This window comes from Mesoplodon bidens (assembly GCF_964165515.1).
Source record: "Mesoplodon bidens genome assembly, chromosome: 12".
In the NCBI taxonomy this organism is placed as follows: Eukaryota; Metazoa; Chordata; class Mammalia; order Artiodactyla; family Ziphiidae; genus Mesoplodon; species Mesoplodon bidens.
The window spans coordinates 91,460,234-91,477,090 of record NC_138168.1 but is presented as its reverse complement, the minus strand read 5'-3'; the positions used below and the strand labels follow the sequence as shown (position 1 = coordinate 91,477,090).

General features: G+C 53.9%; 1 protein-coding gene across 1 annotated transcript in view; it reads left to right on the top strand.

The window, feature by feature from the left end:
* Nucleotides 1–16,857, top strand: part of RPS6KA2 (ribosomal protein S6 kinase A2) — a 161,533-nt gene that overhangs the window by 109,533 nt on the left and 35,143 nt on the right. The window contains exon 11 of the mRNA XM_081250651.1: nt 12,112–12,176. Coding sequence (XP_081106777.1) covers nt 12,112–12,176 — 65 coding nt within the window. The remainder of the gene's footprint in view (nt 1–12,111; nt 12,177–16,857) is intronic.

Genomic DNA, 16,857 nt, shown 5'->3' with positions numbered 1-16,857 from the left:
AATGGTTTGCCCAGTTCTGATCTGGATCATGAATTAATTGATTACTTTTCGTTAATGTCTCCATCAGTTCAAGAGAGACACTGAAATAATCTCTGCTAGTCTAAGGCCAACTTGTCGTTCAGCTGAGCAGATCTTAACCCGATTTAGAACACACCTGCCTCAGAATCCGGTTTGCAGAGCTGTGAAACATCAAAGTGCATGTAAACCTCTTTGCACATCATTTCTGCTCCTGCCTGAACCCCTGAGCCTGCCTGGTCTAGAGCCCCACCCCCGTCTGGTATCATCAGTCTTTTAATGTTTGATCCCAGCAATTACTTTGGGTTAATTACCCCTTTGTTTTGATTCTGTGACTCCTTCCTCGTGCTTTATCCCCATCCAGTGTAGACACAGGCTCTCCGTACAGCACTGAGAGGCCAGGGGGCTGGGGAAGGCGGGTACACAGCCTCTCACATTCCTCTGCTGATTGGTTCTTTCACAAACCAGGTAAATAAGTCATTTCTCTTCCTGAGCCTCTGGTTCCTCTCGGGATGACAATGATACACATGGAATTCTGCACTAATAAAATTATTATCTCATTCAAATCCTCACAATACTACAAAGTAGATAAAAGGAGAAATGTTAGATTCACTTATGAAAAGGGGTATATCCCTAAGAATTGCTTTTAGCTGCAAAGTAAAGAACTCTTAAATAATTTAAAATTATTTAACCCAGCTAATTTAATGTTTCAAACTGCAGTTTATTTTTCTCACATTACAAGCCGTGTTGCAGTAGAGGGTTGTAACCACTGGCTGGGCAGCTGAACTATTGCTCTCAAAAGCCCGGATAGGTCTGTCTTCTTAGTTTACCATCCTCAGTGTATTGCCTTTTCATCCTCACACATGGTGTCTTATGATCACAGAATGGCTGCTGCAGCTCCAGGCATCACATTCATGTTGAAGGGAGCACAAGGTGGCTCCTGACCAGAGCCTCCCAGCTCTGTGGCCACAGGGTCCCACGTGTACCCCCCACGTCCCCGGGCCCCCGGGGCCCCCCTCACCTCATCATGCATCCTAGGAAACCGGCCCCATCATAGCTCATCTTCTGGTCCCTGTGGTTGACGGACTGTGCAGGTCTGGGGCACCACGTCCCTCTGGTGTTTCCGAAATGCCTGCTTTTTAGGCAACTGGGGGAATATTGGGGCTCCGTACTGATGGTCTCAGGCTGACCATCCACCTTTGAGAGGTAACTAATTAAAAACAGTCCCCCCCAGTTTGACTGTTCTGTGATGGGAGTGATGGAGAATGGCTCGGTGTTTCGTGTAAAATAGGATATGGGGGTCTCTCGCCCTCCCCCCACTCCTTTTCTCTCCAAGTGTCAACCCTCACCCTCCCTCGAACTATCTTTAGCTCACAACTTGATTCTTTTTTACTTTAATTTGAGCTGAGGATATAATTCTTCTCCCTTCACCTGTAGAGAACTCCCTGAAATTTCATTGTAATTGGATTTAATGAATTGTGTGAAAATCTCAACTTGTTTTCATTTTATATGGAATTTTCTTTCTGTGGAAAAACTGGACAAAAAGTATCAAGATTTAGAAAAACACAAGAAAGATAATACATAAAATCACAGTCTTGAGGAATAAAATGGTGTATTTATCAGACCCAAACATGAGGTGAGGGTTTCAATTTTTTTTTTTTTTTTTTTTTTGCGGTATACGGGCCTCCCACTGTCGTGGCCTCTCCCGCTGTGGAGCACAGGCTCCGGACGTGCAGGCCCAGCGGCCATGGCTCACGGGTCTAGCCGCTGAGCGGCATGTGGGATCCTCCCGGACCGGGGCACGAACCCGCGTCTCCTGCATCGGCAGGCAGACTCTCAACCACTGCGCCACCAGGGAAGCCCGAGGGTTTCAATTTTTACCTAAAGACCTCCCTATGTCATCAAGCGGCTAGCCAGAGCAATTTTTTTCTTGCTTTCCATAATTGCTATACTTTTTAACCAGTGAGTGCCTGTACAGTTCTTTGTGATATCTTATCCCCCTCCTGTCTTTTCCAATTGTGGTAAAATACACACAGCAAAAAGTTTACCGTCTTAGCCATTTCTTAAGGGCACAGTTCAGTAGTCAAGTACATTTGCAGCGTTGGGCAGCCGTCAACACCATGCATCCACAGAACTCTTTTCATCTTGCAAAACTGAAGCTCTGTCCCCATGAAACAAGAAACCCCCATTCGCACTCCCCCAGCCCCTGGCACCCACCCTTCTGCTTTCTGTCTCTGTGTTTTGACTCTCCTTGGGGTCTCATGTCGGTGGAAGCATACAGAATTTGGGTTTTTGTGTCGGGCTTATTTCACTTAGCATAAGGTCCACAAGATTTATCCGTATTGTAGCGTATGTCAGAATTTCGCTAATTTTTCAGTTGAATAATATTCCGTGGAACGGGTGTACCACACTGTGCTCATCCATCCTCCCTCCGTGGACATTTGGGTTGACCCACCTTTTGGCTGTTGTACATAATGCTGCTACGAACATGGGTGTGCAAATAGCTCTTCAAGACCCTGAGTTCCAGAAGTGGGAATTCCTGGATCCTATGGTAATTCTATTCTTAATTTATTGAGGAGCCACCTGACTATCTTCCACAGTGGCTGTGCCCTCTTCCTAACTGTAGAAGCGTTCTGGACCATTTTAGCCTCTCGATCCAGCATGGCGGCCCGTGTCTGGAACCATCCATTGTGGTGAGGTGTCAGGACAGGGGAACCCTCGGCAGGGGGTGCTTTTGCCCCGATCTCTCCATACATCAGTTGAAAATGTCTGTCAAAGTAAAGCACATACTCTTCCTCCAAGTAATTCCACTTCTGGGATGTTTCCTAGGACGTAGTCGCACAAGTACCCAGAGACATACGGGATGTTGTTAGTGCAGGAAGGAGGGGAAGAAAGGAGCCCACATTCCCACCGCCGACAGACGGTTCAGGGAAGCGGGGTCCATCTACCCGGGAGGTGAAGCAGGTCTGCACCACTGGCTCGGCGACACGTCTCAGCCAGAAACGAAGAGTTAAGGAAAAATAGCAAATGCCCAGAATGATTCTATTTGCCTTTTTAGAAGAGAGGGAGGGAAGTGAGCAAAGAAAATTTCTGGAAACACACACAAGTAGCTGTTAGCAGCGAGTGTGGAGGGCCGGGTGGGGAGGTGAGCTTTTCCTTTCACCCCAGACATGTCAGTAGTTTGATTCTTTAATCAATAACACACACTTGTTTTATGATGAAAAGCCTAGTTTCTTAAAACTTGGTTTTGAGAGAAACACGGGATATTCAGAGACTTCTGTGTGGTGCAGGAACCCATTCTTGGCCTCGGAGCTGCCCAGACGGGCAGATGTCAAGAGTGTGGACTCGTCAGGGGCTTGGGGCCTGGCCTGCCTTCCTCTCGGCAGATACTAAGGGTCCTTTAATTAGGAAGGAGAGGGACGATGTATATGTGACCCAGAAACACACACACCTTCACTGGTTCCCTGATACTTTCCAGGCTCTGGCACTGGGGAAACAGTGGAGCAAAACTGTGGCCCTCGTTCTCATGGGGCCTCTACGATGGTAAAAGATGGGGCACGCAAACGCCCCTCGGCTGCCGTGAGAAGGAGTGGGGGGAGACAGACCTCAAGGGACAGGAGCCGGGGGGCTGCTGGAACGTGGAGGGAGCACAGACGTGAGCCAGGGAGGGAGCTAGCGAGGAGCCCTGAGTGGCAGCGCCAAGCAGAGGGCGGGGATCCACCCCCCCAGCAGTGACTTGCTGGGCGACCTTGAGCAGATGGCTGCCCCGCTCTGTGGTTTCCTGCCCTGTGAACCGAGGGTGATAGCGGAACCTCTTCAGAGGGCCATTAGGAGGACGCAAAGAGCAGGACCAGTGCCTGACACGTAGGAAACACTCTAGTGTGTTTGACAAATAAATGCATAAAAAAACAGAGATAGGACTTCCCTGGTGGCGCAGTGGTTAAGAATCCGCCTGCCAACGCAGGGGACACGGGTTCGAGCCCTGGTCCGGGAAGATCCCACGTGCTGCGGAGCCACTAAGCCCGTGCGCCACAACTACTGAGCCCACGTGCCACAACTACTGAAGCCCACGCACCGCAATGAAGAGCAGCCCCCGCTCACCGCAACTAGAGAAAGCCCACAAGCAGCAATGAAGACCCAACGCAGCCAAAAAGTTAATTAATTTAAAAAAAAAGAGCAGAGATAATCGGAGCGCACGGACCTGTGGGGTGGGGGAGGGCATCCGGACTCTTGGCCGCATTGCTTTCTGCCACCTGGACCCTTTTCTTTCTCTGCCACTTGGACGGATACAGAAAGTTACCAGAGGCACAGTTACTGGTAAAGAAAGCTATCGGCCTTTGTGATGCGTTTTAACAGATCTTGTTAAACTGCCTCCTGACAGCATTGCAAAAAGGGAGGATGAAAGAGGAAGGGATTGTTTGACTGTCTCTGGAAAGCCCCGCATCACTAGACAGAGAAGCACCTGGCCAGGTCCTAAGTTCATGCTAGAAGCAGAACAAGGGGGAACCAGCTACAGAGAAGAGGGACCTCTGCAGCCTGTCACCCTCAGAGGAGTCCTCACGAAACTTGCCACCAGTAACTTTGCCGATGGTCAGAACTTTCCTTTCAGTACCAAGTTTTGTTAAGAAAATCCGTCCGGTCTCTGCCTTGTTATTCTTGAGTGCCAGAATAAAACCCGGACACATGTTCTATTATGAATACATATGAGAGCATGTGTGCAAAGTACCTGCCTCCTAGGTAAGGGCATGCCACTGCACTCCTGACCGCACTGCCCTTGGGTAGTGCCCAGGTGTGGTCTCACCTGCCTGACCTCCCTGGGGGCGGGAACTGGAATCAGGAAGGAGAAATGAAGACATCAGCTCCTTTATCCACCAAAACACACAGGAGAACAAACAACTTAGTCTCATCTCTTGCAGCGACTGAAGTTGTCTTGAGGGTCACTCTTTTCTTGCAAATATCATTGCATTTGGTGGAGAGGATTGTCACAGGGGACCAGGTGACTGTGACCAAGTCGGGGGGTAGGGGGTGCTAGATTTGTTCTCCCCTCGTTCTGGAAGAAGGAAATAATTTTATAAATCTGTTTTTATGTCTTAGAATTTAACATCACAAAAAATCATAGTTCTCTAACCCAAAATATTGTTGTATTATTTAGTTTGCATACCTGATGATAGAGAAAGATGGATTTATCTCATTAGGTGGATAGATAACCATCAGTTAAAAGATACTAGCCCAGTGGGGCCCACAGAAGCATGGAAAATGGCCCATCCATGGCCAAAGATTGCCCTTCAGATAATTTCTAAAGTGAATTATCATAAAGCTTTCCAGGAGTTATGGACCATCCTGCAGCAGTATTTCATATCCTAGGATGTCCAGACTCACATAAAGAAGAAATTATAGTCGGAATTATTACTCACCCAACTTGACCCGGGTCAGCTACTAAATTTAATTGCCTGAAAATCTTTAGCCTTAAGGTGGAAATTATCTTGGTCTGCACAGGGAGCTAGACTAGGAGGCTGGGACTCTTCCTCTTATGATTGCCTTGAGCCTTGTTCTTGACGCCCCCAAAAACGTCCACTGGCCATTTGGGGAGGTCGTCAATATCAGAAGGCCTCACCCAAACCCGGTTCCTCACGCAGATCTGTGGTTTAAGCACATTACCTTCAAATCAGCCCAGATCTCTTGTCTCTTGACCCTTGAACTGTTGGAGAGACCTGTCTGTCCACATTTCCCCTCTTGACCAGGACACCGGTCATGTTGGATCCGGGGCCACCGCTGCCCCAGCGTGACCTCATCCACACTAATCACACCTGCGATGACCTCATTTCCAAGTAAGTTCGCATGCTGAGGTTCTGGGGTTAAGACTTCACCATCTGAATTTGGAGGAACACAGTTCAGCACCTCTGAGAGGGTGTCCATAGCATTTGCAGTGGAAGAAACGGCAGAGGTTCTCCTTGTTGATGTCACACGCTCGGCAGGTGACAAGACCGAGGTCCTCGCCCCAGATCACCTGTCCAAGGCGGCATGGCTGCCAAGTCTAGAGCTGGCGTTTCCCCCCCATTGTCCCCTTAAGGTGCTGTGTCCTCACCCAAGGAGTCCGAGTCTAAGTCTCCAGCCCACCTCTGACCGCAGTGTGCACTGCTCAGTGAGGTGCCCCATGCACCTGTGGCAGGTGCTGGTGACACACAGGTAGAGGATGCTGCCGCGTGGGCAACCCAGTCGTGTGGGCAAAGAGACCAGAAATCTCGGGTAGAGATCCCCCCGCCTTTCCCTGCAGACCTGAGACACCTGAGGAGCCAGCCAGAGGGAGCCCCCTCCTCTGGGCAGGACGCCGGGGCTGAGGGGCAGAGGCAGGGCCAGGGTGGTGCTGGAGGGACAGACAGATGGAGAAGGCAGACAGGCCCCCACCCAGGCCGGGCCTGGCAGGGCTGGGCGGTCAGTGGAGAGGAGGGAGGGAATGGGTGGTTTTCCGTGCCGTGAGTGGAGAGAGTTTATTTTTGTCAAAAATGGAGTCAAATGTGAGTTTATTTCCACCACGGTGGCATGTGGACCCGGCAGCTGGAAAACTGGATTATTTGGGTTTCGCACTTGATGGAAGCAGGTGCAAAATGCCCGCCCAGCAGGGCTGCCTGGGACCCTTGGGTGGCACCTGCAGGCTTGTGCGTGTGCTGGGGAGGGGGCAGTGGGGGGCGTGAGTTCTGGGCCCGAGAAACGTCACAGGCGCAGTTGCAGATGCGGAGAAGACTAGCATATGAGAGCACGCGTGTCCTCCAGGCGGCCTGGGTGGGGGGCTGGGAGGGCAGGGCAGGCGGAGAGGCCTGGGCCCAGCCAGGGCTGCGACGCCCCTGGTCGGGACCCTCGGAAGGACGCGGCAAGTGGAGCGCGGCAGTCTTGTTTCTCAGAGGATCGATCGTTCTAGTCGTGAATTAGAGAAGAACCCTCTTGGGGCGTCTCTAGCTCACCCCTGTGAGCATCTGTAACGTAAGTCCTGGACATGCTGGACTCCTGGGGGCACACGGGGCAGAGGTTAGAAAGGTGTCAGACGTGCCCGTGAGCATAAAACAGTGCAGCCAGTCAACTACCGCTGGTGCCCGGAGAACACGTGTGGGCAGGGCCCGTCCACTTGCCCAGGGCTTCTGCTTTTCGTGTTTCCTTTTTCCATTCCAGACTCGATCTCCAGAGGGTGTGCTTTCCTGATCTGACTTCAAACACCAGCCGCTCTGGGCTCCAACCATCTCATTCTGGTCCCACGGGCATCGCTGTGACCTTTTGTAAAGGGCCAGCCTTTGACGGCTTGGTCAAGGCCGAGCGAACGCCCCAGCCCCTGGTTTGGAGCTGGTGGTCCCAAGCCAGCCCTGAGGGTGCTGCCGGGGCCCTGCCTCAGCCAGCAGGGTCCCAGAGGACACAAGCTACGCCAAGCAAAGATTTTAAACAGTAAATGAAATTTCAAGCTGACCGACAATACTTTAAGACTCTAAAAATAATGTGTAGATGATCTGTAAGTGACTGAGAAGTGAAAAAGCAGACCTGGTGTTCAAATCCTGGGTGGTTATGGACTGGCCTTTAGGAGTGTGCGGGTCCGGTAGAGTGCAAAGTATGCAAGGAAAAGAGGCAGACGTGAATTTATTCTGAACGTGCCCAAAAGCATTAGAGGGGGACTCTGTGTGACTCTCAAACGACAAAAACAAATATTTCAACAGAGTCACAAAGGGTCCAGGGATTAAACATTTCCCAAAGCTATCTGTGGACAGGAAGATTCAAGGAAAACATTTTTGGCCAATCCCCAAACCTTTTGGGGATGATTTACTGTGAAAGTGGAAGCCCGTTCATGATTAAGCCCAGGAGGAAAGGAACGGGGTCGCCTCGTTAAAAATGTGAGGTGGAAGGGCTGCAGGTACCCAGGGCCATAGAAGAACAGGTCCCAGCCTCAGGCACAGCGCTGCGTTTTACAGCCACGTGCCGCTGGAAGACAGTTCCAGTGGGATGCAAAACTGCCCCTCAACCAACGCGGAGAAATCCGAGACGGGGGTCCAGATACAGAGGTTCAGGAAGACAGCCCAAACGCGATTGGAACAAAAGTAATTAAATGTTCACACGCCAGAGAATAAGCGTGAATTCTTGAATCTGCTGCCCCAGTGAACTCTTTCTGCGTATTTGCCAGGCATTGGGGATCTTAATCAAGACTCGCCAAACTGCATAGAGAGAATGCTGTTCTTCCGTTCTCCATGTTTCTGTCCATAAGTACCTGTTCTTGTCAATTCTTCGTGAGCCCTCCTCTTGGGGACAGAGTGAGACTTGAGTGCATTTGGTGATGAACCCACAGCAAGTGAGCCGAGATTCAGAGACAAACACAGACACAGTCTCTGGACTGTCCCAGCTCAGACCTCTGCTCACTGCTGTTTGTCAAATGTATTAAACAAAAAGGAGTTGTCCAGCACAAAGTAGACTCTTTTAACATGTTTCAGGAGAGGATAAATAGAACTAGAATCCAAAATAATAACCCCATGTGCCCTAGGAAGGTTGACAAAGGCTTTAGAGAACTCTGTGCAGAAATTCTTTCTCTTTTACGTTTTCCCCTCTTTGGAACACCTGGAATTTTTGAGTAATAACCAAAGTGTTAATTCACTCTCGAGTGTTTGTTGAGGCCTCGAAGCACGAATGTGTGCAAAATCTCACTGCAGTGGAAGAAGGAAGATGCAGATAAAAATGTCCTGAGTAGGAACCCGAGAAAACCCAGCTGGTACTAGCAAACGATTGTAGTTACACCAACACCTGTATTTCCTTTCTGTTTTACTTCGTTTTGATTCTTGCAGAGCATACTTGCAAATGATGAATGAGCATGAAATGCAGTGGGTACAAAATGCAAAGTAGATTTTTCAAAGTCACACAGTCAGTGAGTCACTGTACAGGTGCCTCTACCTGGGCTCAACGTGTAAGCACCAGTCTCCCACCTTTGACTAACCCACAGAGCTTCCGGCAACGCAGCCAGCATTCACCAAAAAGAGCGGGAAGAGGTACAAATCAGAGGCGGTTTTTCGTTTCTCTTTAATCGTCGTGGCCAGAAGTCTTTTTCAATCCCGAGCTCTGGTCTTCATCAAAGGAGGCCTGCACGCAGGTGGGCACGAAGCCAGACATCTGTTCATTCTCGACATCTTGTTCCAGCAGCTGCTTGGGCACCTTTGGAGGGCCTCTAGGTGGGGATGCCTAGGCTGAGACCAGATCTCCGGACTCAGGTCAGGGGTTTATACAGCAAGGGATGGACATGGACATCCGGAGCGTCCTCAGCGTGAGGTCCTCAGTAAAACTGTTTCTCTCTACTCATAACAGCACTCCTGACACCAGACGTGTGGGGTTTTCCACACCAACTGCGTCTCCACTTCTCTGCAGACACCGACTGTGTGTCCTACGATTCAGCTCAGTTCTGGCACTGACCACCCAGAGTTATCTCAGACCCCAGGGTCAGGGTCACTCCCACCAGACACCCCATCTCCGATGCCAGTCCCAAGTGCCAGGTTGTCCATGTGCTTCCGGCCCACCAGCTGTAAACCCAGGGTTCCCAGGACCCCCTCCTCAGCTGTGATAATTCACTAGAACAGATCACAGAATCAGGAAAGTGCTTTAGTGAGTTACTGTTACCGATGTATTACAAAGGATGCTCTAAAAGATCAGATGAGCAGCCAGATGAAGAGGTGCATAGGGCGAGGTCCGAAAGGGTCCCCAGCCCAGCCGCTTCTGTCCCTTTGGGGTTTGGGGGGAGCCACCCTCCTGGTTGTTCACCAGCCCAGAAACTCCCTAACCCTGGTGTTCAGGTTTTGTTGGAGGTTCCATTATGTAGGTGTGATTGATTCAGTCACTGGCCGTTGGCGACTGGACTCAGTCGCAGCCCTTCTCCGCTCCCTGGGGTTGGGGCATGTGGGCGAGTTCGTCAGAGGTGGATGAAAGTTCCAAGCCTCATCACAGGGTTGGCTCCGTCTGTAGGGTCTTTCCACAGGTCACCTCATTAAGACAAATTCAGGTGTGGTTGAGAGGGGCTTATTATGAGTAACAAGAGATGCCTCTTTCACGCCTGGAGCCCTTCCAGGAGCCAGTGACCAAAGCCAGACATCAAAACAGGAGATGCTTCCTTCATTCTTCTGACTCAGGAAATTACGAGCGTCTTCGGAGCTCTGGCCAGGAGCCCGAGACAAAGACCAAAATATATACTTCTTATTATATCCTAATGTCTCAGGAGAAAGGCCAAATTGGTTACACACGTCGGGGTGGGGTTCTGGGGCACAGAGCGGGATCTGTCTTCCGGTTCTGCTCCTAAACTCCGGTTTGGTCCTGGGCATGTTACCCAGCCTCCTTCAGGCTGGTTCCTTATCTAGAGAGTAGGGATGGTGTCCAAGGCACTGGGTGTTGGTGGCATTTAGCAGGAGAATGCCTGTGATGTGTCTGCCCCGCGGCACTGCCCCATGTCCCTAGAGGGGGAAATTCTGGGTCTGACAGCTTCCTCCGTTCCTTGTTCGTCCATTTGCATACCAAAGGGATAATCCCCAGATCACTGGAGTCCAGCGTGGTGACAAGGCCAGGGGCTCTTTCCCAGGGTGCTGGCCCGGCCAGGCTTCCCCAAGGAGTGGGAGCTAGCCGGGCCCTCGTCCACCTAGAGGCGACCCCGGTGCCACGGGCAGCTTCGCGCCTCCTTTTCTGCACATGTCGCGGCTTCGACCAGGGAACAGGGCCGGAGGTGACAACAGGAGGCGATGAGCCCACAGCGGGCTGTGTCTCCCGGGACCCCCGGCGTCCTGGGGGAGGGTCCTCCCGCTTCTCAGGCCGGACGGCGAGGCCGGGCCGGGGGCTCCGCGGTGACCTCCGCACCTTCCTGCTTCCGGCCTCCCAGCCGCCTGCCTCCCTCCCGGGGATGAGGGGGGCGGCTCAGCCTCGTGGGGCAGACCGGGCCGAGCCTCCGAACGGAGCGGGGCTGGGCCCCAGCGCTCGGGGTGCACGACCGACCTGGTCGATTGAGACGCAGGAGCCGTTTCCCCAGACAAAGGCGGAGCAGGAGTCGCCCGGCCCGAGGCCGCCTGCCACCACTTCCCGCATCCGCGCTGCTTCCCGGCCCCTCCCTGACTCACCTTCCCATCCTGGAGAAAACGCAGACCTCGTGGGGCCTTAGGGCTTGGCTGTTTGATTTTTGTTTTGGGGGTTTTCTTTCAATTAATAGACTTATTTTTAGAGCCATTTTAAGTTTGCAGAAAAAATGGAAGAGAAGGTACAGCGAGTCCCCACATGCTTCGTCACCCGCTGCACGCAGTGTCCCCTGGTGTCAGCTCTTGCTGATTTGATGCGCTTGTCAGAAGGGATGACGCAGTATCGGCACATCATTACTCCCGGAAACCCGCGGTTCACGTCAGGGTTCACTCTGGGAGGGGTAGCTACGGGCTTCAGCAAGTGCATGACGACGTGTGTCTCCCATTAGGCGTCCGAAGTCCTGTTCACGCCCTCACCCATCCCTCTCTCGGGGCTCGGGATTTCACGTAAGCAACGAGGCAGGGAGAGATCAGGCAGAAGTAGCCAGCAAAGCAGCACTGTTTGTACACAGTGTCCAGGTGACAAGAAACCTGTCTCGCGCAGGCCCAGGTGGACACAGGCCACCTCCGTCTCTCTCCAGGTTCCCGTCCTGCTAGAAACGGCCTCTCCAGGCCCTGGCTTCCTTCCCCTTCCCCGTAAGCCCCAGAGCAGCCTTATAGGGCTCTCTGCACTGTAGCCTCCACCCTGCCCTCGCCCGCGTTTTCTCATCCTCTGGAAGGCCCGGCCTGATGCTGGCTCTAATGGAGACTGGGATGGGCCTCCACTTCCTCGCCCAGATGCCCGGGCATCCCCACACCTGCAGCAGGAGGTTCTAGCCTGCCCGCCCCACCTCACCTGGTCACAGCTCTGCAGGGCTGACTGGTGGCCTCTGCGGGCTGTGAGGGGGCAACTGGCAGGAGAGGTCACAGCTGGGGGCTCCTTCCCCCTGGAGGGCGTCAGGACCCCCGCCCCCTCCCTGCTGTGTCAGAAACTCCGCAGAACAGTCACGGGTCTGTTCTGATGCTCATCTCTGCTCTGTGGTCACCGCAGGTGCTGGCCTGGACGGCGTGGAGGAGATCAAGCGCCACCCTTTCTTTGTCACCATCGACTGGAACGTAAGTTGCAGGCCAGCGTCCCGACTGCACAGAAAGCACAGGGAGGTGGGGCAGGGGAGTCGGTAGCTGCTGGGTACAAACCCGAGGTCAGTATAGACCCGTCACCTGGAGGAGCGCACTCCCTCGGGGGGCTCCGAACGCGCAGGCATTTCCCCGGCGCAGACCAGGCGCCGCCACCCCTTCCTTCCCTGCGGCTCCAGGACTGGAACCCCTTCCACACTTTCCCTGTCAGAGATCGGCCGTCCTCAGTGGCCCTGCAGCCGGGCCACCTCCCCGAGGGCAGAGCAGAGGCCACCCTGGGCCCAGCAGAAGGCTGAAGGGGCCCCTCGGCCGCTCCCGGGCTGCACAGGCTTTCAGTTTGGGGCCTCTGGGCGCGCAGGTTCGGTACTGCTTCCTGGCTCTAAACAGCATCCCGCCTGCACTCAGCAGTCCTATAGAAGTTGCTGCAGAAAAACATTATCCAGACTGGAAAAGACAAAGCCGTTCGGGATGCATGTTAAAGACATAAAGAAGACTTCGCTCAGGGGGCTGTCAAGATGGCGTGGGGACCACTGCAGGGGGGTAGGGGGTCCAGCCCTCGGGAGAGAGATGGGGCTCAACTCCGAATACAACAAGGAAGGAGAGTCATGTCAGGGGCCAGAAAGGGACTAAGAGGAAGTGCCAGGGTAAGGGGCCTCCGGCTAAACCCACCGACCAGGATTCTTGCTGAGCCGGGTCAGGTGTCCAGACAAATCCAGCAGTCAGGCCTGCTGGGAAGAGCTCAGGGGCCCGAGCAGGTCGGGTCAGAGTCAGGGGACATCACCGGCTCCGTGCTGCCGGATGGATGTGGACTGCGGCCCCCACCCAGGGAGGACCCCAGGTCCAGTGCTCCCAGCCGCCTGACTGGACGCGGCGTGGAGCTGGACGCCAGCTCAGAAGTTCCCGACTCTCACTTCCCCGGCGCCCGGCTGCTGGCTCTGCGGGGGAGGGTCAGGGCAGGCAGCTCCCGAGTCACCAGCCGACCACCGGGCCAGGCTCCCCGTCTGGAACTGGCAGGCCTCCTCTGGGAGCAGGTCCTTGGTCCTTTCCCATTGGGTAAGCACAGCTCTTAGCTTTGGGGTTTTCTTCTCCTGAGCTAGGATTTGACCAGAATGTTTACAAAGTGGAAGTCTCTCTATGCTGCGGAGGGCAGTGCCCGTGTCTGCCTGCCCCCCTCCCCGCAGAGTGTGGGGTGTCCGCGAGCCTCGGGAAGAGGTGGCACCTCGGCTCCGGTGGGTGGGCAGGCCCCGCCCCAGGTCTCACCTCTGGGGACATTTTCGCACAAACGGCACGTAAAACCCGCTGCTCGCCAAGCTTCCCAGCCTCAGCCCGACAGCCTCTCCTCCGCTCTCCACCTCGGCCCAGGAAGCACTCCGACTGGCAGTGGCGGCAGTTCGCTAACCTAGTTTTAGATGCAGGTGATAGGATACGTGCACACGATTAGACTCGGTTTCAGAGGTAAGAGTAGAGAGAAACCTGGTGACTCTTCGGTGACGTGAGGCGCCTGGGAAACAGGGACAGCATCGCTGGGGCAGGGGCTGCAGTGGGAAGGGACCAGCACAGGAGGGGAAGGAAGGGGTCCCGGCGGCCACACCACTCAACACTAGAGCCTGGCTGGGAGGGGGCCGTGGGCAGTGCTGGGGAGATGCTCACCCCAGGACGGCGCCAAAGAAGGGGCTTGTCATGGGGGATCCAAGTCAGCTTCGTGAAGTGCGTGGGATCTTCACAGCGCAGTGGCCCTGGAACACTGCACGCTGGGTTCCCATGTGTTCCAGAAAGCCCAGGTCTGCGTGAGCTCTGAGCAAAAGCTGAGGCCATTTAGAGCAGCCCTGGTGCCCGGCTGGGCCTGGCTCTGTGGTCGGCGCAAAGTCCCTGGCTTCCTGTACCAAGCAGGTGGCACTTCTGCGTCATGTCAAAGCAATCGGGCTGGAGTTAGGTTGGGAAGTTTCTTTGGTTGCTTTTCGCGTTTCGTTTCATTTCATTTTGGTTTGGTTTGGTTTTTGAGGGAGACCCTTCTGATGCCCTCAGACAGCCTTACCTACTGTCATTTCCATGTTGACCCGAGGATGACCAGGCAGGGCCAGAGGCGTGGAAGGATCTCATTGCATCCCTCGCTCTGGATGAAGCAGCCAGAGACGGGGGGGAACGTGAGAGACCACTTTTGTGCACATTGATGTATTTAATGACTACTTGGGGCTCACCCGTGTCAAGGTGAGCAGGTGTCTGGGACATAACGATGGAAAGGCTCAGCTGTCCTCAAGCTGCTTCCAGTCCGGGGATGCAGGCGTGCCGTCACCCAGCCACGGAAGAGGCGTGCGGTGGGGCTGCCCCGTCTGGGAGGGGGTGACGCCGCAGAGATTGGAGGAGGATTGACAAGGGGGGAGCGGGGGAGGGGGAGGGGTCCTCCCAGCAAAGACCTCCTGGGACCGCAGCCTCAGTCCAGCCGCTCGGGCCCTTCCCGGGACGATGAGCTGTCGTCCTCTCCAGCCCCGGCACGAGCTGGTCAGCCCCGTAGGGGCCGCTGGGTCCTGGCCAGCGACCGGCCCCGGCTTTAGAAAGACGTACATGGGATAGATTTGTCCAGATGTGCTCTTTCTGCTTTCGGCAGCTTAGATAACTGGAAACCACAGGGGAGGGAGACGCATTTGCAAAAACCGTTAGTACCAACGGGCCTTCCCACTGCCAGGCAGCTGCTCGGAATGACAGTGACAGGGCATCTCCTTGACTATTCAACTCTACCCCAGAGCCAGCCTCAGGATCCAGCTTGGAACATATAAGGATATGATTTCACCTCTGCTTCGTTCTGTGACCCAGAACTGCCAGCAGAAGTTTTTGGTTTTTTTAAGTAAATACCTGTCATCCGGCGCTTCTCCCTGGGGACTTGGGGCTTCCTGCCGGGGCACAGTGAGTCCGTGGACACTGCACGGGGGGGGGGGGGGGGGGGGGCGCTGCCCTGTTCATCCTGCTCTGCCGTCACCTGTCCTCAGGGCCTAGCAATTAGCGCCTGCCCAGGAGGCATCCGCCCTGAAAGCTCGCTCCCTGCGATAGGAGAAGTGAAAAATTCCAGGTTAATTATAGACTGAAAGCCTCCGCAGCCAGTGATGGGAGAGTCTGGGAGAGTCGGGCACAGAAGCTGCGTTTACTTTTCCCGAAAATGAACACTTCGTCAAAGTTAATCATCTCGGGCCCCGTGAGCCTGGCCAAGGAGCCCTCCAAGCAGCCGGGCTCCCCTCGCAGTGGGAATAATGCTTCCACAGCCGAGGCCCTCCCTGTAACTATGACGACTCATCCTTCCAGTCACTTTTATTAATGCTGGGAGTACACTTGTGCTGTTCTTTTTACTTTCTGAAACCCTTCCAAGCACATCACCGGTTGGCGGGTGTGAGATGGGGGGGATTCCCCGGGGGGAACTGAACCCAAGGCAGTGAGAGGCGTGCGCACCGTCCCTGGGCGACCTGGCGTCGTGTGCAGAGCCCCCAGGTCGCCGGCCATGTGGGCCGGCAGGAGGAGAGTGGGGCTCCGGGCCGCAGAGGGGGGACCCTTCGGTGTGGGTCCCGGGAGCTACTGGCTGCTGCTTAGCATCTCACCGTGCGTGGGCCCCCTCCACGGCCACTGGAAGATTGCTGTCGACCTACTTCCATGTTAAGTACACCAGGAGAACTCACCCTTCCAAGGAGCCGACAAGTGTCTTTGTTCAAAGACTTCATCGCCCTTTGGCTCAGGGGTTTTGTAAATCCAGATACTGGGGTTGGAGCCGCTCTCGGTGGGGTCGCCAGTGGAAGCAGAGCTATGCACCTCGGGGACCTCGGGGACCAGTGCTGCGTCACTGAACTCCCTGTTCCTCCTCCTGCCCTGCCATCGCTCTGCATCTGGATCTGCATCATTTCTGCGTTGCTATTTCAGGAATCATCTCTAACGGTGCCCTTTGCCTAATTGGAGCGTGTTGATTTTGAAATGCCCGGAGCCAAAAGTGCCGGCAGAAAACAGGCATTAGGTCTGTGGCCCCGAACTAGCATCAGTCTTCTCTTCACCATCCAGTTGCTATTTTTATTTTGCTCCCTCTGTCCTTCCCTAGTCACCTGAAGGTCTTTTAGGTATACGTAGAATTCAGACGCACCTGCAAAGAGCATCCCAGCCTGTCCATGTGCGACGTGAAATCCGTTCCAGCGCTGCTACAACTTGCAACTTGAGATCATCATCCTGAGATCCTGGGACAAATGCCATGATTTAAAGTGACGCCTGGTGAATTTGCTCATGAGATCCCACTTTCTTTCCATCAGTGTGGGGTACATTGTTCCAGAGGCTCAGAAAGGGGAATCTAGGTCAGAACTATGCCGCATCTCATCAAGCTCAAAGTCCACAAAATGCATCTGCCTGTTCATTCTCCATTTGACCCTGTGCACAGCGGCGGACATTACAGAATGGGAAGCAAGGTCACCTTTTCCCTAAATCCTCAAACCCACGCCTAGGTTTGGACACCTGGAAAGAAAGAAAAAACATGTATAAAAATAACACATATTAGCACTTTCCAAAATGTTTATCCAGTAACAGGAAGACATTGACAGGCCTTTAAGACTGCAGCAAACACAAGGGTGTATCCAAAGGGCAGGGTGACCAAACACCCCAGGTGGCCTACACAGCTCTTTTCTGCCCACTTGAAACC